The following is a 23330-nucleotide window of genomic DNA, read 5'->3' on the forward strand; positions in this document are numbered from 1 at the left end:
TCGGAGAAGCGCCAGATGTCATGTTGGAGCAGTACGTAAAACCGTACGGGTTTTTCCATTTATGTAATGAAACTTAGTTTTCTCGTGAATTGCTTTTGTAAGTGTCAGTTACAAAGTATTATGGAAAACAGAAGGTATTGGCGTCCATTAAACTGATAGCATGGCATCACTAATTGTATTCAGCGCTGAAAGCTAAGATCCTTCACGAAATTAAGGCTACATGTCTCAGATACCAACTTGCCAATTGTCTTTTGATTTAATGTTCAACGTATACCCTTTTTGATTTCCACAACAAATTGTACCAAAGTTACTACTCCGCTGAAGTAGAGGATGGTGAAGCTACACTTCTTCCGAGTTCAAGTAATTTAAATTCTATCGATGTCTAAAGATTTTCAGCGTCATATGAAAATCGTATACTTCAGCACGTCTTTCCAAAAATTTTACATCTTTTCAGTGTTTGCAACGTCTTCACTAAGTACTTCCCAAAAAAATTCCTCTTGGACTTCATTATGAATACTTTTCAGTATCAGGAGTGGCTGATACACCACAGACTGCCCGACACATGGTGCAACTGAGGAGCACATGGAAGATTGAACGGCTGACTTAAAGAGTGTTCCGGCTGCTGGGCCCGTCGTCAAAGCTTTCGCCTGGGATGTCTCCAGTCTCTGCGTCCCTCACGCTGTCCTCCGGAGGTCCTGTGGACGCCCGAGTGTCTCTGGCTGACAACACTAGTCACAGTTGGGAGCAGCTGAGTCCAGCCTCTGTGGTGGGCCCCGTGACACATCTCCTTTACATCCCTACGTCATAGCCTGCGTTTCCGATCTTGTACGGATATTTATATACATGGAGAAGTACAGCAATTTCTGCCATTTGGCAGTCTCCATTTTATCTCACGAACATTTCAAGGAAAAAATTTGAAAATGTAAGGCATGTTGCCGGAAGGAATCCATTTCTTCGTGAAACTCCTGTTCCAATACGCAGCGATAACTCATCCTTAAATTACACTGACAATCAATGATTTTTAAAATGAGAAATTTTTATTAGTTATTGTGTATTTTGTTCTGCTGATTCTCAATAGGAAGATAGAATTGTTCTTTCGGAATCAGATTCATTGTAACGCATTTAGTCTGCTAATTATGAATGTTGTTGTTGTTGTGGTCTTCAGTCCTGAGACTGGTTTGATGCAGCTCTCCATCCTACTCTATCCTGTGCAAGCTTCTTCATCTCCCACTACCTACTGCAACCTACATCCTTCTGCATCTGCTTAGTGTATTCATCTCTTGGTCTCCCTCTATGATTTTTACCCTCCACGCTGTCCTCCAATACTAAATTTGTGATCCCTTGATGCCTCAGAACTGGTCCCTTCTTCTTGTCAAGTTGTGCCACAAACTTCTCTTCTCCCCAATCCTATTGAACACCTCCTCATTACTTATGTGATCAACCCATCTAATCTTCAGCATTCTTCTGTAGCACCACATTTCGAAAGCTTCTATTCTCTTCTTGTCTAAGCTATTTATCGTCCACGTTTCTCTTCCATACATTGCTACACTCCATACAAATACTTTCAGAAATGACTTCCTGACACTTAAATCTATACTCGATGTTAACAAATTTCTCTTCTTCAGAAACGCTTTCCTTGCCATTGCCAGTCTACATTTTATATCCTCTCTACTTCGACCATCATCAGTTATTTTGCTCCCCAAATAGCAAAACTCCTTTACTACTTTAAGTGTCACATTTCCTAGTCTAATTCCCTCAGCATCACCCGATTTCATTCGACTACATTCCATTACTCTCGTTTTGCTTTTGTTAATGTTCGTCTTATACCCTCCTTTCAAGACACTGTCCATTCCGTTCAACTGCTCTTCCAATCCTTTGCTGTCTCTGACAGAATTGCAATGTCATCGGCGAACCTCAAAGTTTTTATTTCTTCTCCATGGATTTTAATACCTACTCCGAACTTTTCTTTTGTTTCCTTTATTGCTTGCTCAATATACAGATTGAATAACATCGGGGATAGGCTACAACCCTGTCTCACCCCCTTCCCAACCGCTGCTTCCCTTTCATACCCCTCAACTCTTATAACTGCTATCTGGTTTCTGTACAAATTGTAAATAGCCTTTCGCTCCCTGTATTTTACCCCTGCCACCTTTAGAATTTGAAAGAGAGTATTCCAATCAACAGTGTCAAAAGCTTTGTCTAAGTCTACAAATGCTAGAAACGTAGGTTTGCCTTTCCTTAATCTTTTTCTAAGATAAGTCGTAGGGTCAGTATTGCCTCACGTGTTCCAACGTTTCTATGGAATCCAAACTGATCTTCCCCGAGGTCGGCTTCTATCAGTTTTTCCATTCGTCTGTAATGAATTCGCGTTAGTATTTTGCAGCTGTGACTTATTAAACTGATAGTTCGGTAATTTTCACATCTGTCAACACCTGCTTTCTTTGGAATTGGGATTATTATATTCTTCTTGAAGTCTGATGGTATTTCGCCTGTTTCATACATCTTGCTCACCAGATGGTAGAGTTTTCTCATGACTGGCTCTCCGAAGGCCGTCAGTAGCTCTAATGGAATGTTGTCTACTCCCGGGGCCTTCTTTCGACTCAGGTCTTTCAGTGCTCTGTCAAACTCTTCACGCAGTATTGTATCTCCCATTTCATCTTCATCTACATCCTCTTCCATTTCCATAATATGGTCCTCAAGTACATCGCCCTTGTATAGGCCCTCTATATACTCCTTCCACCTTTCTGCTTTCCCTTCTTTGCTTAGAACTGGGTTTCCATCAAAGCTCTTGATATTCATGCAAGTGGTTCTCCTTTCTCCAAAGGTCTCTTTAAGTTTCCTGTAGGCAGTATCTATCTTACCCCTCGTGAGATAAGCCTCTACACCCTTACATTTGTCCTCTAGCCATCCCTGCTTAGCCATTTTGCACTTCCTGTTGATCTCAGTTTTGAGACGTTTGTATTCCTTTTTGCCTGCTTCATTTACTGCATTTTTATATTTTCTCCTTTCATCAACTAAATTCAATATTTCTTCTGTTACCCAAGGATTTCTACTTGCCCTCGTCTTTTTACCTATTTGATCCTCTGCTGCCTTCACTATTTCATCCCTCAAAGCTACCCATTCTTCTTCTACTGTATTTCTTTCCCCCATTCCTGTCAATTGTTCCCTTATGCTCTCCCTGAAGCTCTGTACAATCTCTGGTTCTTTCAGTTTATCCAGGTCCCATCTCCTTAAATTCCCACCTTTTTGCAGATTCTTCAGTTTTAATCTGCAGTTCATAACCAATAGATTGTGGTCAGAGTCCACATCTGCCCTTGGAAATGTCTTACAATTTAAAACCTGGTTTTTAAATCACTGTCTTTCCATTATATAATCTATCTGATATCTTCTAGTATCTCCAGGGTTCTTCCACGTATACAACCTTGTTTCATGATTCTTAAACCAAGTATTAGCTATGATTAAGTTATGCTCTGTGCAAAATTCTACCAGGCGGCTTTCTCTTTCATTTCTTAGCCCCAATCCATATGCACCTACTACGTTTCCTTCTCTCCGTTGTCCTACTGATGAATTCCAGTCACCCATGACTGTTAAATTTTCGTCTCCCTTCACTACCTGAATAATTTTTTTTTATCTCATCATACATTTCATCAATTTCGTCGTCATCTGCAGAGCTAGTTGGCATATAAACTTGTGCTACTGTAGTAGGCGTGGGCTTCGTGTCTATCTTCGCCACAATAATGCGTTCACTATGCTGTTTGTAGTAGCTTACCCGTACACCTATTTTTTTATTCATTATTGAACCTACTCCTGCATTACCCCTATTTGATTTTGTATTTATAACCCTGTATTCACCTGACCAGAAGTCTTGTTCCTCCTGGCACCGAACTTCACTAATTCCCACTATATCTAACTTTAACCTATCCATTTCCCTTTTTAAATTTTCTAACCTACCTGAAGGGATCTGACATTCCACGCTCCGATCCGTAGAACGCCAGTTTTGTTTCTCCTGATAACAACGTCCTCCTGAGTAGTCTCCGCCCGGAGATCCGAATGGGGGACTATTTTACCTCCGGAATATTTTACCCAAGAGGACGCCATCATCACTTAATCATACAGTAAAGCTGCATGCCCTCGGGAAAAATGACGGCTGTAGTTTCCCCTTGCTTTCAGGAATATATATGAATATGAATATTCATATGAATATTAATATGAATATGAAGTTAAAATCACTCTATCGGACTCCAGTTACTATAATAATGTCTATATATTTTAAGCTACGTTACTTATTATGGGGTATTAACATTTGTTTCTGTTCTTTGAAGCTAAATTATTTATTATTGCATACAAACATCTGTTTCAGTTATTTGCAAGTACTACTTGAAACGCCCTGCTAATCCTGCAGGACAGTACAGTAATGCATTAACTATGCCCGCACCCTATCCAGCTGACTGTCACTAAGATGGGTTCCCTCCAAAAGACAAATGGCGTCCTCAAGGCCTTTAATAGCCTCAAACAAAAATTCGATTGCCGCTCCTGTCTCAGCCACCACCGCCGACGTGACGTCAACCAGCTGAAGAATGGCAGCGTGCTAATGGGCCACCAGTTCCGGAACACTGCCCTCAATTGGTTGGTTTCTTATTGCCAACTCGTAAACAAGGTGGTGCTTTCTGAGCAGGAAGATCCCCGCACACTGTCTGACTGCAATTACGGAAAGCACCTGAAACAAGTAACGGCCAAAACAGTATGGTGCCACAGAACACCAAAACAGAACAAGAGTGAAACCGGCAGCAACTGGAATGGCAAGCGCAAGTGTAACCACACTCTGCTACCAGTGAGACGCGCTGCTAAACCCGCAGGACAGGACACGTAGTTTCAATTCCTAAAAGGGGCCAAAATAAAGGGCTGTCAGTTACACTCGGACATACAACTTTATTACTTGATCAAACATTACAAGAGGCCAAAAAACTTTTTTTGAAACACACAGCTTTAATCTTTGGGAGTTAATTATCGGCTAAGAGCCACTTTAATTTAAAAACAGCTGAAGACCAATAACCTATAACGCAAGCAAAATCAGAAATATAAATAGCAATCCTTATCTTAAAATAGTACTTTAGTTAGGCTGAAGTAAACAAGTCACCATCAAACTGGCTGAAGGCCGAAGACTTAAAAATTCAATAAAAAAATTTAAAATGCCAAAGGGCTTACGTGAAACAGTACGTTAAACTAGGCTGAAAGCCTTAAGAGTAAAACAACTCTAATTTAAAACACAAAACCGGCTAGAAGCCATACAAGTACCAACAACAAGAACAAATAAAGAAAAGGGAGTACACCCAAGGGCGCTCAGATGTTCGAGGGTCGGCCTGGAATTCAAACACTAACGCTCGCTTAGGTGAGGCAGGCAGTCGGGCCAACCATTCACGATCCGACGACAATCCAACCGACCGACAGTCAGCGGACCCACCGACAACATACTTCCACTTCACCCGACCAGGGCACAACAGGGATTTCAACTAAACAACGTAGAAGATATTGGCGCCCACAGCCAATCATACATGGAGCTGTTAAACTACACACCGTGATTAACAGAAACTACAGTGTCTGAAATTTACGTCAACGGACAGGGCGTGACCGCTACGGTCGCAGGTTCGAATCCTGCCTCGGGCATGGATGTGTGTGATGTCCTTAGGTTAGTTAGGTTTAAGTAGTTCTAAGTTCTAGGGGACTGATGACCACAGATGTTAAGTCCCATAATGCTCTGAGACATTTTTGAACGGCCAGGGCAAGAAACAGGAACATTAACGGCCGCAAGGAAGAAGATTCAGCTGGTGCACTTCAATTCAAATAACCAAATACAATGAAACTCTACCGGAGGGTGGCTAGAATTTTCCAACTTGAAAACCATATTGTTGCTCGCGGGAATATCCCAACAACCGACAACGAACTCCAGACGACACAATGGGAATAGTCTTGACTTGCTGGTACATTAAATCAAAACTCAGCCTTCGTGTCCAGGGTCGGTGAGCCACGAACCTCGTAGCAATGGGAACAGCGCCACACTCTCCGACACCGCGTAGAGACCGCCAGCGGGCCCCGGCCACACTACGACCCGCCAAGAATTCCTCGCTGCTCCACGCCAACCGATCAACTCGTCAGAGCCAGTACGCCGACATTTAAAATAACTTGTCAGTCAAAATTACACAAACTACATACAGTTTCACGAACACTTGCACGAAGAACCAGACAATGCTAACGGCAGTGACTGTACAGTAACAGGGACGAATCAGGAGTCGGCACACACAGCCAACCCATAAGCGATCGCCGGCCAAATACACGTCGTCCGGCAAGACGACCGACCGACTGAGCACAAATACCAGATCCGAACTAACTGCTGGCACGTTCCAACTGGCTAGTCGACACACGACGACCGGGAAGTAATAGCAGTCCAGCAAAGATAATACGGCAGGGCTTAAATCGATAAGCGCTGCTGCTGCCGCTCACGGGCAGGCGGAGCAGCAACTCGGTGACACAAGTAATTGAAACTAACAAGACGAGGTGGCAGTACTGCTAAAACAGGATGTTAAATAAGAGACAGCACGAACACGAGCTACTCACGGCTCAATACTATATTAAAATCTTCCCGCTAGATGAGTATTTAACCAGAGGCGTATATATGTGAAACCAGAAACCCTCTATGTTTGTCATGTTATAAACTTTGTTGAGAACTGTAACTTAGAACTTCGTAATTCACGTGGGTTAACCACCCAAACACTTTTCGTTACTTCTCTTAAGAGGTAACTCTTAAATCACAAACGAGAAAAATAAACCAACCGATAAGGAAATCATGTTGTTGTTGTTGTTGTGGTCTTCAGTCCTGAGACTGGTTTGATGCAGCTCTCCATGCTACTCTATCCTGTGCAAGCTGCTTCATCTCCCAGTACCTACTGCAACCTACATCCTTCTGAATCTGCATAGTGTATTCATCTCTTGGTCTCCCTCTACGATTTTTACCCTCCACGCTGCCCTCCAATACTAAACTGGTGCTCCCTTGATGCCTCAGAACATGTCCTACCAACCGATCCCGTCTTCTGGTCAAGTTGTGCCACAAACTTCTCTTCTCCCCAATCCTATTCAATACTTCCTCATTAGTTATATGATCTACCCATCTAATCTTCAGCATTCTTCTGTAGCACCACATTTCGAAAGCTTCTATTCTCTTCTTGTCCAAACTATTTATCGTCCATGTTTCACTTCCATACGTAGCTACGCTCCATACAAATACTTTCAGAAATGACTTCCTGACACTTAAATCTATACTCGATGTTAACAAAGTTCTCTTCTTCAGAAACGCTTTCCTTGCCATTGCCAGTCTACATTTTATATCCTCTCTACTTCGACCATCATCAGTTATTTTGCTCCCCAAATAGCAAAACTCTTTTACTACTTTAAGTGTCTCATTTCCTAATCTGATTCCCTCAGCATCACCCGATTTAATTTGACTACATTCCATTATCCTCGTTTTGCTGTTGTTGATGTTCATCTTATATCCTTCTTTCAAGACACTGTCCATTCCATTCAACTGCTCTTCCAAGTCTTTTGCTGTCTCTCACAGAATTACAATGTCATCGGCGAACCTCAAAGTTTTTATTTCTTCTGCATGGATTTTAATACCTACTCCGAATTTTTCTTTTGTTTCCTTTATTGCTTGCTCAATATACAGATTTAACAACATCGGGGAGAGGCTACAACCCTGTCTTACTCCCTTCCCAACCACTGCTTCCCTTTCATGTCCCTCGACTCTTATAACTGCCATCTGGTTTCTGTACAAATTGTAAATAGCCTTTCGCTCCCTGTATTTTACCCCTGCCACCTTTAGAATTTGAAATAGAATATTCCAGTCAACATTGTCAAAAGCTTTCTCTAAGTCTACAAATGCTAGAAACGTAGGTTTGCCTTTCCTTAATCTTTCTTCTAAGATAAGTCGTAAGGTCAGTATTGCCTCACGGGTTCCAGTGTTTCTACGGAATCCAAACTGATCTTCCCCGAGGTTGGCTTCTACTAGTTTTTCCATTCATCTGTAAAGAATTCGCGTTAGTATTTTGCAGCTGTGACTTATTAAACTGATAGTTCGGTAATTTTCACATCTGTCAACACCTGCTTTCTTTGGGATTGGGATTATTATATTCTTCTTGAAGTCTGAGGGTATTTCGCCTGTTTCATACATCTTGCTCACCAGATGGTAGAGTTTTGTCAGGACTGGCTCTCCCAAGGCCATTAGTAGTTCCAATGGAATGTTGTCTACTCCGGGGGCCTTGTTTCGACTCAGGTCTTTCAGTGCTCTGTCAAACTCTTCACGCAGTATCGTATCTCCCGTTTCATCTTCATCTACATCCTCTTCCATTTCCATAATATTGTCCTCAAGTACATCGCCCTTGTATAGACCCTCTATATACTCCTTCCACCTTACAGCTTTCCCTTCTTTGCTTACAACTGGGTTTCCATCTGAGCTCTTGATATTCATACAAGTCGTTCTCTTATCTCCAAAGGTCTCTTTAATTTTCCTGTAGGCAGTATCTATCTTACCCCTCGTGAGATAAGCCTCTACATCCTTAAATTTGTCCTCTAGCCATCCCTGCTTAGCCATTTTGCACTTCCTGTCGATCTCATTTTTGAGACGTTTGTATTCCTTTTTGCCTGCTTCATTTACTGCATTTTTATATTTTCTCCTTTCATCAATAAATTCAATATTTCTTCTGTTACCCAACGATTTCTACTAGCCCTCGTCTTTTTACCTACTTGACCCTCTGCTGCCTTCACTACTTCATCCCTCAAAGCTACCCATTCTTCTTCTACTGTATTTCTTTCCCCCATTCCTGTCAATTGTTCCCTTATGCTCTCCCTGAAACTCTGTACAACCTCTGGTTCTTCCAGTTTATCCAGGTCCCATCTCCTTAAGTTCCCACCTTTTTGTAGTTTCTTCAGCTTTAATCTACAGGTCATAACCAATAGATTGTGGTCAGAGTCCACATCTGCCCCTGGAAATGTCTTACAATTTAAAACCTGGTTCCTAAATCTCTGTCTTACCATTATATAATCTATCTGACACCTTTTAGTATCTCCAGGGTTCTTCCATGTATACAACCTTCTTTCATGATTCTTAAACCAAGTGTTAGCTATGATGATGTTGTGCTCTGTGCAAAATTCTACCAGGCGGCTTCCTCTTTCATTTCTTAGCCCCAATCCATATTCACCTACTATGTTTCCTTCTCTCCCTTTTCCAACACTCGAATTCCAGTCACCCATTATTAAATTTTCGTCTCCCTTCACTATCCGAATAATTTCTTTTATTTCATCATACATTTCTTCAATTTCTTCGTCATCTGTAGAGCTAGTTGGCATATAAACTTGTACTACTGTAGTAGGTGTGGGCTTCGTATCTATCTTGGCCACAATAATGCGTTCACTATGCTGTTTGTAGTAGCTTACCCGCATTCCTATTTTCCTATTCATTATTAAACCTACTCCTGCATTACCCCTATTTGATTTTGTGTTTATAATCCTGTAGTCACCTGACCAGAAGTCTTGTTCCTCCTGCCACCGAACTTCACTAATCCCCACTATATCTAACTTCAACCTATCCATTTCCCTTTTTAAATTTTCTAACCTACCTGCCCGATTAAGGGATCTGATATTCCACGCTCCGATCCGTAGAACGCCAGTTTTCTTTCTCCTGATAATGACATCCTCTTGAGTAGTCCCCTCCCGGAGATCCGAATGGGGGACTATTTTACCTCCGGAATATTTTACCCAAGAGGACGTCATCATCATTTAATCATACAGTACAGCTGCATGCCCTCGGGAAAAATTATGGCTGTAGTTTCCCCTTGCTTTCAGCCATTCGCAGTACCAGCACAGCAAAGCCGTTTTGGTTATTGTTACAAGGCCAGATCAGTCAATCATCCAGACTGTTGCCCTTGCAACTACTGAAAAGGCTGCTGCCCCTCTTCAGGAACCGCACGTTTGTCTGGCCTCTCAACAGATACCCCTCCATTGTGGTTGCACCTACGGTACGGCTATCTGTATCGCTGAGGCATGCAAGCCTCCCCACCAACGGCAAGGTCCATGGTTCATGGGGGGGAAGGAAATCATACCAATCTTATTTTGGCTGTAAAATAGGAGGTCGGGATACATCCTGGATCCCACAAAAAAAAATGGTTCAAATGGCTCTGAGCACTATGGGACTTAACTTCTAAGGTCATCAGTCCCCTAGAACTTAGAACTACATAAACCTAACTAACCGAAGGACATCACACACATCCATGCCCGAGGCAGGATTCGAACCTGCGACCGTAGCGGTCACGCGGTTCCAGACTATAGCGCCTTTAACCGCTTGGCCACACCGGCCGGCTGGATCCCACACATAACTGTATGATGTGTTTCATGTGTGACACTCTTAAGTGGGTGACTGAAAACCGGATCTCATCACATGCGATTGTGCGTTCCCATGGCTTGCCGAGAACCACAGAACCACATAAGAGACTGCTACTTCTGCGTTGCACAGATCCCTGGAGTAACATCGAAGACTAGGCACGCTGTCCAGTATTCTCATCTTGCTTCAGCTAGAAGACCTGTGCCTCACAGCACAGTTTAAGCCAGCCCATTCCTCAAAGACCAGAAACATGGAATATAGTTATTGGCGAGTCCAAGCATAATGAATTTTCTGGCAGTAGAAGACAGGAACCATTGTTTTCCTACACAAAAATGTACAACTGAACATCGTATGATTACACAGTCTGAATTAAACAATCTGGTTCGTGATGCTGTTAAGAAAACAAGCTGAGATTGTGGTTTAAAGGTTGAAAAGATGGAATGTTCTGGATAAAAATGGAAGGGTGTGTGTTTTCGTATAATACAACAACAGTATGAACGTCCTTTCGCCAACAAAGACAACTTAGTGTGCTTTATTGATGCGGAGAGATTATTTGAAGTCGTTGGGAAAACGCACAATCCCATGAATGGCCACTGTTCATTGATTCTTCTAAGACTTGTTTCAAAGAAGTCCTCCTGCACTATGGCAGCCAATATCCGTCGATCCCTCTGCATATATGAAGGAATCACATGACAACATGAAGCTTTTGCTGCACAGTATAAAGTATCATACCTAAGAATGGCATATACGTGGCGATTTGAAGGTGATAGTCCTGCTTCTCGGGTTACACCTAGGATACAAGAAGTTCTCAAGCTGCGACATCGTCGCGAAAAAACAGTGACCCGTATATGTAATAAGTTATAGATTACCGAAACCGGTAATCTGTTAACTAAAAGTTTGTGACCATAGACGTAAATTAAAGGAAACTTATTATAAGAAGTTCTGTTTTTCCTTTCTGAAATACGTGCAAAGCGTTGTAAAAAAACTTCCCGGGAAACCATAATGCTGACAACTATGAAGAACTCGTCAGTCAGCTTATTGAGAATTGTAGGAAACTTGGTTGACTCTAAAACTCTATTTCTAGCACTCACGTTTACAATTCTCCCCCTCCAACCTTGGCGTGAAAGTGGTAAACTAGGTTCTCAAAACCGTACATTGTATGCAATGAACAGAAAACGTAGCTTTTTCCGACGTTAAATAAATATAAAAATTCATCCGATTTAAATGTATGTGTTTAAAAAACCTATGTCCAACAGAAAAAAAACTTAACAGATTTGAAATCACCAGATTGTTCAAATGGCTCTGAGCACTATGGGACTCAACATCTGTGGTCATAAGTCCCCTAGAACTTAGAACTACTTAAACCTAACTAACCTAAGGACATCACACACATCCATGCCCGAGGCAGGATTCGAACCTGCGACCGTAGCTGTCGCGCGGTTCCTGACTGAGCGCCTAGAACCGCTAGACCACCGCGCCCGGCGAAATCACCGGACAAAACACCATATAAATCACCTTGCAGTTTCCACTGAACACACAAAATGCTTAATTTTACTACCCAATGCTACCGAAGCACCGATTGCAATAAAAACACACTATTTACAGAAAAAACTGTCTTGTGGTTTCCGTTTGATATCAGTCATTTTGACACGTAAAGCGGAATTCATCTCTGCGTCAGGACTGCACTAACACCAGTCGTAGAGAGGACGCCCCAACTGGCTGGCTGATGTGTTCACAGTGAGAGGTTAGTGAACTGTTCAGTCTCGCAGCAACCAGTTAAGAAAGGTCGCAGAAAGAATTCTGAGATTTCGCGTTTCTGACAACATGTCTTAGGGCTAAGACAGATCGAGATTGCCGCACCTGGTGACAGACGCTCGAGATAAACCACGCGCTGATACGCGCCACATCATTACAGCAATGCAAGGCTCGGTGACGTCACGCGGTCTTCTGTAGCCGTATAAGGAAGTGTGGGCTGTGACGCTGAGCACACTGCGACTCCTTCAGCTGCCGGGACGCCCTGTGCGTTGGCTGCGGCGACGAACATCACTTGCCTGGAGGCACTCCCCCCTCGCTCTACGGTGAGTCCTGTTCTCTCTTGCGGTTTCTTCATATACTGAGTAAGAGCCCCATTATACTTTGAGTCGATAATTCCTCTTCCAACTTTGCAGCGTTACGACATACACACTAAATTGAATCCAGTTAGCAAATGCACACAGTCCAACGCAAAGTACAGCCAATGTCTGCCACGTGACTTGTACCTGTCCGGTATTCACGACGTTACGTTTTGCGGCGTGGTGGGGTTCGGTTTTCCTTCTTATTGTTATCTCATTCTCACAGTCCAATCCACCTACCTACGATAGGCTTCTTGTCGCCTCTTTGTTCCTTCACTCTGTCGTAGCGGGTACTGCCTAGGTGGTGCAAAGCACCGTTAAAGGAATTACCACCCAATACCTACCAGACTGACGCCGCAAATTCTACTTAAAAATCATTTCCTGAAAGTTCATGATAAATATCGGACGTCCGGGTTCTACCTTCATGTAGCAAAAGTTCTATTGACTGTTTATTGCCACTAAGATTCAAGAAATGGTTGTCAAGTCCGTATTTACGTCTGCACTAATATTGTCTATGCAAGTTTACAGTACTAAAAATGTGATATACTTAGTTACACGAAAGCAGCCAGAATTTTGCAAGTTCGACCCGAACATTATTCATGATCGAAACAGTCACCGACCGACAACTTTGCGCGAGATAACGTTCCGTCGATTCATTTGTCTTCCTTTACACAAGTGCTCGCTATACTACTCTGTCACGAATGCCACGCGGATTTTGTAAGTTTGACAGGAATATTTCACACACGGTTGTCTTCCACACGGAAGCGTATAAAGTTACCAAACGTTCATTAAAATGCCTCCCATTCAAGTCACTTTCTATTAGCAATAACCAAACCCAATTTACGTCTGTAATTCTTGATTTTACATATTGTTTGCGAAGAGCGCGGATAACCACGCCTTCTCCGGGACACACTAAAACTACAAACTGCCTAAAGAGCCATGGTCCAACAATAATACAGAACGCCCAAAAGGGCAAAAGACTCGCATAAAATGTACAATAAACGGTACGTGTGTAGCATGTCAATAGCTGTGCTTAGCTCAAACGTCAGAAGCGTGCTCCCACACTCCGCGGGCTCTCAGGTCTGAGCCAAGTACAGCTATTGGCATTGTACACACATACCGTGTATTTTACACAGTGTGTAAGCCTTTCTAGTATGATAAAAAAAATTATTAGGTTAAATATATTTCAATTCTTTCAATTTAAATCTTTGTTTCATACTAGAATGTCGTGTTCCCAGTTTGGCACAGCTTTGCCACAGGAGACACGAAAGCGGTCGAAGACGTCCGTCTTCTGATCGGCTCCTGATCGTTGTCAGAAGGAGGCTAGTTTTTGATTACGCAAAGACTTCTATTATTTGGAAAAGAACAACCCGGATTTCTTTACGTAATCAGTATGAATTTTATAATTACCTAAGGGACTTTTAACAATGAACAGTAAAAAAAATTGCATTTGCAAATGAAATCATTAATAAATGGGGCAGCTATGAGTTGTATAGAAGACAAAGGGCGGCCTTCTGTACACGACCAGGATGCCGCAGTATTCTCTGCTGTAGTAAAGGCTGTTTGACATTTATAAAAATAATATGGCATGCAGGTTAAAAAAGTATAAAGGAAAAGAACAGAATAAGAAATCTGGTAAACACTAAATATATTCAAACAATTCTCACTAGCAAATTAGGGCTTATTTATAAACAATATAACTTACATAAGTACTTTTCTAACTGTATGGTGCGATCAGATTTCAGCCTGCCCTGTGCTGTCTCCTTGGTTTACGTTTTTGTCACAAATTACAGTCATTACTTTTCTCCTTCGTTTAAGACAATTCTTGCACTGTTCAACACCTTCATAACAATAACTTGCCGATTTACAGTTTCGAACATAAATTACTTGAATTTTATTAATTAATAATGTTGTCTGCACGCTGGCAAGACCGCTCACTTTTCTAGCTTAAAGACGACCTTCTTTTACGTTTTCACATTACAAGCAGAAGTAGTACATTAAAATCTGAAGATCTACAATTTTTTTTTCATCTTTTATTTAGATCGAAGTGGAACGTCGGTTCAGCTTCTGTTAAAATGTTTCTTTGACTGCGCAATCGATGTATTAGCGTCCGCGCTAGACGCGCATCTTTACAGTTACGTAAATTATATAAAACAAATGTCTTTCAAAGAATAGCTCTCATCTCATAGGTTGATCATTTAATATACAGATAGGTGAATGCCTTTCCAAGGGTACTCACAGCTTTCATACTACGGAAATCCCAATAATATTACACCTTGTTATAATTATAGGCAGCAATGTAATATAGGAAATTATGTTATGCATTATAAGCAGGTACTGTCATGCCACACTAAATTAAAATACGAGATTATTACAAGACTGCGGCATATTTTTGGAACTATGCAGTCGTCAGTTTGCGGCTTGAAGATCGTTAGAGCTGGTAGCGGGGGGTACGTAACCTGTTCAGAGCTGCTGCTGCTGCTGCTGCTGCTACTGACCTCACAGAGCAAACAGCGGTGAGCCATGCAGTGAGTCTGGCTTCTGATGCGAGACAGGGCACCCAAACGTCGTTACGGCTGTGAGAGGTTAATGTCGCACATGTTGAGAAGAATTACGAGATCTGTTGAATGGAATGAACAGTGTAATGGGTGCAGAATATGGATTGAGAGTAAATCGCAGAAAAATGAAAATAATGAATAATGGCAGAAACGAGAACATGAGAAACTTAAGATCAGAACTGTGGAACGCAAAGTAGATGAATTCAAGGAATTCTGCTAATTAAGCAGCAAAATAACCCATAACGGACAGAGTAAGGACGACATAAAAAGGAGACTAGCACATGCTTTAAAGAAGAAATTTTCGGGAATGTACGTTTGGAGATTATCATTGTATTGTGTGTGGAATCCGATGGGACTTAACTGCTGAGGTCATCACTCCCTAAGCTTACACACTACTTAAACTAAATTATCCTAAGGACAAACACACACACCCATGCCCGAGGGAGGACTCGAACCTCCGCCTGGACCAGCCGCACAGTCCATGAGATCATTGTATTGTAGTGAAACATGGACTGTGGGAAAACTGGAACAGAAGAGACGTGAAACATTTGAGATGTGGTGCTGCAGAAGAATGTTGAAAATTAGGTGAACTAATAAGGTAAGGAATGAGGAGGTTCTCCTCAGAATTAGCGAGGAAAGGAGTATATGGAAAACACTGACAAAAAGAAGGGACAGGATGATAGGACATCTGTTAAGAGATGAGGGAGTGACTTTCATGGTACAAGAGGGAACTGGTTGGGTATAAAGCGTAGAGGAAGGTAGATATTGGAATACATCCAGCTAATAATTAAAGATTTAGGTTGCAAATGCTACTGTAAGATGAAAACATTGGCGCAGGACGAGAATTCGTGGCGGACCGCGTTAAACCAGCTGATAACTCAAACAAAAAAAGAGTGGATAAATTTTAATTATGTGTCAGGGGTGAGAGAGCATTAAACCAGAAAGCTGGGTGGTACATGATAAAGAGCACTGAGGTTGCTGCACATGCAGGTCATCAATATTAAAATGGCATGGCTTAGGAGTTTTGGATGCTGGGACATGGTTTGCTAAAGATGGTACTAGGAACTGAGAGAGGTAAAATGTATCAATATCTGTTACTAAACTGCCCATTCTAGAGTGTATTCTAAGATTTCCACTTCTTCAGTGGTCCGTCGTAGGCGATGATAGCAGCCGACCTGCAACCGATATGAAGTAGAAGGCAGAAAGACATCTTTCATAATTTGCTCTAGTACTTTTCCATTCACTTATCTATTATCGCTTTTAGGGGTCCTCACGTTTCAATAGATAACCAATAATATGAATGTTTGATGACGATTTTCCACAAACTCCTCTTCTCACACATTAAGCATTTCGCCGCGTGTTATCTTATCAATAGCTTTTTATGTTCGGGACGCGCTTGTAACAGCATACCTCGAAAGGTTACAGTCGCCTTCTTTCCTCCGTCTCCTGGATCCAGCTCTCACAGCCACACAATGCCACACATGAAACACGCCCTTTCCGAACTGTTTTTTCTCATTTTCTGCCAGTTACTTTTGGAGGTTAATATCTTATTCACTATATTGAAGGAACTTTTTCCACTGACAAAAAAATGGCTCTGAGCACTATGGGACTCAACTTCTGAGGTCATTAGTCCCTAGAACTTAGAACTAGTTAAACCTAACTAAACTAAGGACATCACAAACATCCCTGCCCGAGGCAGGATTCGAACCTGCGACCGTAGCGGTCTTGCGGTTCCAGACTGCAGCGCCTTTAACCGCACGGCCACTTCGGCCGGCTTCCACTGACAGTTCTGCTTTCTATTTCATATTTCCTTGTTACAGCTCTGGTGATCTTGTTTCTCAAATAAGTAACTAGTTGCCATAGTACAGTAGATTTTCCATGGATGTACTCGAATGCTGGTTAGTCGTTCTTTCTTACAAATCAACACATTTGGTTCAGACCGATTTATTTACATGTTATTTCCCTTTCACATAACTTTATCCATTTATGTAAGATTTATTCGAGATTTATACTCTATCAGGTAAAACATGTGTGCGACAAGAGCGTCTACGTTTTTCTCATCTATTATAACAACCTTCACCTTTTTATAAAGCTGCTATACAAGTTATCGTTCTCTGATAATGACAAATGGTGAAACAAAGTTTGTGTTTTATTCCTACTTCCTTCAGAGTTTCAGCCACTTTCTGTATGTCTACAAAAGCAATGAATGTTGCAAGCTAATTTTGAAGCTAATATTCCTTCCCTCATTCCTTGGCTTTCTGGAAGCCAAATTAATATTCTGAGAAAGTGGCACAACTGTTTGAAGATGTTGCATGTCATTATTTTATGACACATTCGCAACTAGGCTAAATTATGCGTAATTTTAGCTTTATTAAGACAAACCTTGCTTTACGGTCTGGCAATGCAAGGTGTTTTTCAATATCTGGTATGTTTTCCTGTTAACATTGAATTTCCTTTTTGTTCTTCCCGCTTTCAGAAATTTCGCAAGAATATTGTTTATTCCCAGGTGTTTATTGTTTCTTAGTTTTCTCAGAGCTAATTTTCTTGTGAAAAGAATGAACCAACTATCAGTGTTGAATCAAGCAATGTATTTGCAGTAAATGAATAATTTGACCTTTTATTTAAAGAACCACGATGACCATCTAATTTAGACGTTTTCGATACTTAGTATGAACAGAAGTTGAGAATTTCTTCAGCGAGAATTAGACTCGCTGATAGAAAACTAACATCAATGGCAATAGTCTACAGTGTGCAATACAATTAAAGGATCACTTTTTCGGAACCCATTAATTGTCACTCATTACGACGCACAAAGGTGCCTACAAACTTCCTCTGTAAAGGTGCAGAAGCGTGGCGCCATGGAACGCCATACTTAAGACACTACCACCTGCAGGGTGTGACACATGTGAGTGAAAGGCCAGAGTTCTGAAGTTCATTAGACGTTTAATGATATCACATTCGCACAAAATTTTGCCAGAAGAGGGCCCAACACCGAGGTGGAAGTGTCACATGGGAAAATCACACACGCCCCTTCTTTTGAAGTCTCAGCGATGGCGGTCAGAATTGCGACACCCTGCGTTGAAATGACGTCGTTATGTTATGGACAGCAGAGGAAAACATTTCAGACACATCGCACCTCAGAATCGACACGAAAAGCCCTCAGGAGGTGACAAAGGGTGTTAATAAAACCAATCTTTTGTTTGGTCGTTGACTTCACACATTTCACAGTCGAAAATGACAGGCTACTATGTGATAAGTAGCAAAATGACACTCTTGACAACCTTTGACGCTACTGACACCCCCAAACGTTTCAGCCCATTTCTAAGAACATCGTTGTGCTGTATCCCCATTGTACTTGATCTGACCCCTTTGAAGAGCAGCGCAACCGCAATTATTGCTCTCGTGTCTAGGTTGGAAGCACCAGGGGACATTCAGAATTATTTGCCGAAATTGGAACGTGATATAAAGCAGCAAAAGGTGTTTATGGACTTTAAGCCCTCTTGTTCTGGGAACTTTTCAAAAGTATGTTGTTACTATTTAATTTTTTAGGAGAGGCGCGAAGTGCTACCTTCTCCCTGCCACCAACTTCCACCCCCCCCCCCCACCCTCTTGGTAATGGACGTTATATAAAATTCCTTGATATTGTTAGAGCTAAGTGTGATATCAGAGGACAGAGACTGACGCAAGTGTGAATTAAAAAGCAAGGGATCGCTCTAAGACCCCCTCAGTTTGGCAACATCTTCCGTGACACTTGCGCACCTCCATTGAGAATCTGAATAGCGTACCTCTACAGAGACAGCCTGTGAAGTTGTCCTATGCGCCTGCAGGCAGATATCTGGAACAGAGCGTTGTCAAGACGTTGCCTGCCTATAGGCACCTAACACTAGGTATTTCTTCATACTGCCTAGTTCTGGCTATATGAGTCACCCAATCCACAGCCCATAACAACGATTAAGGATGCACTGTGATATGATCTTGTTGCATTTAGAGGCAGCTGAAAGTTTCTTTGCCCATTTATTACTATTTTGTTGAGGATATTAATGTTTCTGTGACACACGATTATTGGGTGTTCTCATCGATATTTATACCGAGGTATGTTTGTGACATTTCTCTGTTCACTGGTTCGTCATACATTCTGATTGTTGGCTTTTATACTGTTTATAATATTCACTAATATGTAAGCTGTTTTGTGCGCTACTATTGTAAATTTCTTTCGTATACACCAATTACTTAGTCTTGCAAGAACTTCCCTATTAATTTCCACTGATATAGCGCTTGTACGGGCAGATACTATACAAAAATTTGGTAGGTCGTCTGCTTAGGTGTTGCAGCCTCTAGTATTTGTTATGCTCTGAAGCTGGCTCATTAATGATAACAAACAGAAACCTGTGGGCAGCTTTTGGTGATGTTTTTCACAATTTCCTTTCGATGGTTTCTAGTTTCACCTGCCTGTGTGTGCAGTAACATCTTAGGATGTTATAGAGACTATTGAGACAGCCCATCTGCTTCAGTCTCCTAAATGTGTAGGCAACCATAAATGACAGATATCCCCAGCTTTATCAGTCATTATAACTATACCGTAATTGTCTGAGGTATTCACGATATCCATTGCGTGGTTTACCGCATCCTCGATTTATTTCCTTTTCCTGGCACCATAATGCAGGAGCTCATGCCTATTATCTGTCTACGATGGCTCAGACAGCGCCACGGAACGTTTCTGTGTACGTCGTCGGAGTATTTACCAGACAATTGTGCTGTAAGATTTAAGCCTCACAATACCAAGGTGGGAGGGGTGGTAGTAGTACTTTATACCCATCTATACACATATTGTCATCTAGTCAGTTTTTTATATCTTAAAATTTTAAAGAGGTATTTGTTGTTGTTAATGAATTCTATCAGATTCCATATATGTTTTAAAAATTTCAGTTCAGTTAACACAAAAATTTAAGTCACAGTAGTAGATGTCAGTTTCCCGAACGAAAATTGTAGACAGTATTTCCAAGTTCTGAGCCATACTTACACATCAGTACCTCTTTAAAAATTATGTTTAGAGTCAACAACACTGAAAGAAATGTGCGTTCCTTATTTGTTGACTTGGTTACGAAGTCAGTAGTACACATTATCAGAAGTGCTTTGATATCGCTATTATTTGAAGAGATGTTTCAGGTTCTGGACCCTAATTATACATAAGTACCTCTTCAAAAGTACTTTGTTAATATAATTTTAATTTTTTAGAGTGGACACAAACTATGTCCTTCCTCCCCCCTCCCCATATTGGTAATGCAAGCTGTTCCTTGATATTGTTAGGGCTAAGTTGTTTTGGATCTTTGTCTTCTTCCTAATGATACTTGAGAATCTATAGATTCTGGTGACTCATCGATACAAAGGAAATTCGTTGAATGACGCCATTAGATATATGGTAAAATTTGGTCCACTAGCTGATGCAACACTTGTGCCATAATTGTATCAACCCCTCGTGCTTTCTCTATTTCTTATCTTTACTATTGCCCAGCCCCCTGTGCTTCTGGGTAAATGAAATCAAAACATCATTCACATGCTGCTGGAGTAGTTGTCAGCGAAGATACTGTTATATCTTCTGGCAACAGAGTTCTAATGTCTTCTGGCCGTCATCATCATACCTCTAGATCGTCCCAAGGTCGATAATACAGTGGTTAATCGAACCGTGTTTGTTGTATGTTTATATGTGAAACCCTAAATGTCTGTCACAATTTGGTCCTCGACAAATTGCCCGCATTTTGTGTTCTTCATTGGAGTAACGCTTTCTTTATATTATTGTTTAACTGTTCGATAAAACTAAACCTTGTTTGACGTTCTGTTTCCCCTGAAGTTCTATGGTAGTATCTTGTCACCTGCTGTGTGTCCATCTCTGTGGGGTGAAATAGCAGGGAATTTCAAAAACCTTTGGCTGCCTAACAAATATTGGGATGGACATCGTGCGCGCTCAGCAACATTTGAAGAACTTGTTGGCTGTGGCTTAAACATCATATCCAAACCGTTGCAGTGGTTATATGTTGTATTCTGCCTTTAAAAGTTCCCAAATCGCATTACGTAAATTGCATACTCACTTGGGCTGCATAATAGCGTGAAAGACACTATCTGCAACTGTTATTGTAAACTAATTGAGATTACAGTCAGTTGAAAGTCCATCACAAACCTTCCATTCTCCAATGTGGTCTCTGCACTTTAGTTTGCAAGGCAGATATATTTGGTTCTGCACAGGCGCGATTTTCGAAAGTCAGACGGTTGAGAGGACTATTCATGACATGAATGTCCAGATGTCAAAATATTTATCACTTTTCGCTTGACACTGTCCTGCCTGTGGCTCGTACAAGCACAGAGAGTGCCATGTGGGGAGAAAGGGCTGCTGAGTGACGTCATGTTCCAGAGTCATTCACAATGGAACCCACCAAGGAGGTTATGGAGACCACAGCCGTGGACCTGGGCGCCCTTCTGGACGCAGGGGACGGCGCAGTCGTCACACTGGTGGCGGGCGGCACACGTCTCGTGGCGCACAGGGCCGTGTTGGCCGAACGGAGTCCCGTGTTTGGCGGCATGTTTCGCCACGACACACTGGAAGCCAACACCGGTGAGGTCGCAGTCCCGGACGTGGAGGGCCCGGTGCTGCGCCAGCTGGTCGCCTACCTCTACACCCTCCAGGCCCCTCAGCTGCCCAGCCTGGCCCCCCAGCTGCTGAAGGCAGCTGATAAATACGGCGTGTCGGCCCTGAAGGCTCGGTGCGAGCAGCTCGTGGCCGCTCAGCTGTCAGTCGAGACTGCAGCGGCCACAGCTGTTCTGGCGATCAGGCACTCCTGCACCAGCCTCAGGCAGGCCGCCGTTAACTTCATAAAGGCCAACGTCGCCCAGGTTATGATCACGCAAGGCTGGTCTGATGCAGTGCACACTCATCCTGAAGATGTGGTCACACTGGGTCACCTGCTCGCGAGTCCTCCAGCAGAAGCCAGGTAAGCAAGTGACAAGCCACTTGCCTGTCTTGAAAATTTCTAAGTACTTTTGTATTTCCGAACCAAGTTTTATAGAACAAAGAGACATCTGACAGGAAAAAAATCACATAACCAAAAAGTAATTAATATAGAGCAATGAAATTTTGTGAACACATTTGTCTAGGTGACATATGTAACTCATTAACATCACAGGTTAATGTAAGCTGTAGATTTGCCATTGCAATCGTGACATGCTGCCACACTACTAAGCGGAGTAACAACCAGGATGTTGAATGCAAGCATGTAAATGTTAATGCATACTGTTGTGCAGGTACCCGATGTCAATTTGCGTGATGGAGCTCCATGCCTGTTTCACTTGGTTCAAATGGTTCAAATGGCTCTGAGCACTATGGGACTCAACTGCTGAGGTCATTAGTCCCCTAGAACTTAGAACTAGTTAAACCTAACTAACCTAAGGACATCACAAACATCCATGCCCGAGGCAGGATTCGAACCTGCGACCGGAGCGGTCTTGCGGTTCCAGACTGCAGCGTCTTTAACCGCACGGCCACTTCGGCCGGCCTGTTCCACTTGGTTGGTCAACACAGAAACAGTTAATGCTGTTTACAGATGATGCTGGAGATGTTATCCGATGAGCCAGCCGGGGTGGCCGAGTGGTTGTAGGCGCTACAGTCTGGAACCGCGCGACCGCTATGGGCGCAGGTTCGAATCCTGCCTCGGGCATGGATATGTGTGATGTCCTTGGGTTAGTTAGGTTTTAGTAGTTCTAAGTTCTAGGGGACTGATGACCTCAGAAGTTAAGTCCCATAGTGCTCAGAGCCATTTGAACCATTTTGGTTATCCGATGATGTCCCATATGTACCCGATTGGAGACAGATATGGCGATCCAGAAATCAAGGCAACAAGCCAACACTCTGTAGAGTATGTTGTATTACAACAGCTGATATGTGGGCTTGCGTTATCCTGTTGGAAAACACCTCCTGAAATGATGTTCATGAATGGCAGCACAACAGGTCCTATCGCAAGTGACTGACGCACATTTGCAGTGAGGGTGCATGGTATAACGACGACAGTGCTTTTGCTCTCACAAGAAATTGCACCCAAGATCATAGCTTCAGCTGTAGGTCCAATGCTCCTAGCATGCAGACAGGTTGGCTGCAGGTCCTCAACTGGCCTCCTCCTAACCTACATACCGCCATTTTTGGCACTGGGGCAGAACCAACCCATCAGAAAACGCGACAGACTTCCACTC

The 23330-nt window shown here is 42.3% G+C and overlaps 1 protein-coding gene across 1 annotated transcript in view; it reads left to right on the forward strand.

Moving 5' to 3' along the window:
- LOC126204380 (serine/threonine-protein phosphatase 6 regulatory ankyrin repeat subunit B-like) overlaps nt 1-23330 on the forward strand; it is a 394854-nt gene that overhangs the window by 302948 nt on the left and 68576 nt on the right. The window contains exon 14 of the mRNA XM_049938752.1: nt 21502-22078. Within this exon, the coding sequence (XP_049794709.1) occupies nt 21502-22078 (577 nt within the window). The remainder of the gene's footprint in view (nt 1-21501; nt 22079-23330) is intronic.

This window comes from Schistocerca nitens, chromosome 9 (genome assembly GCF_023898315.1).
Source record: "Schistocerca nitens isolate TAMUIC-IGC-003100 chromosome 9, iqSchNite1.1, whole genome shotgun sequence".
Taxonomy (NCBI): Eukaryota; Metazoa; Arthropoda; class Insecta; order Orthoptera; family Acrididae; genus Schistocerca; species Schistocerca nitens.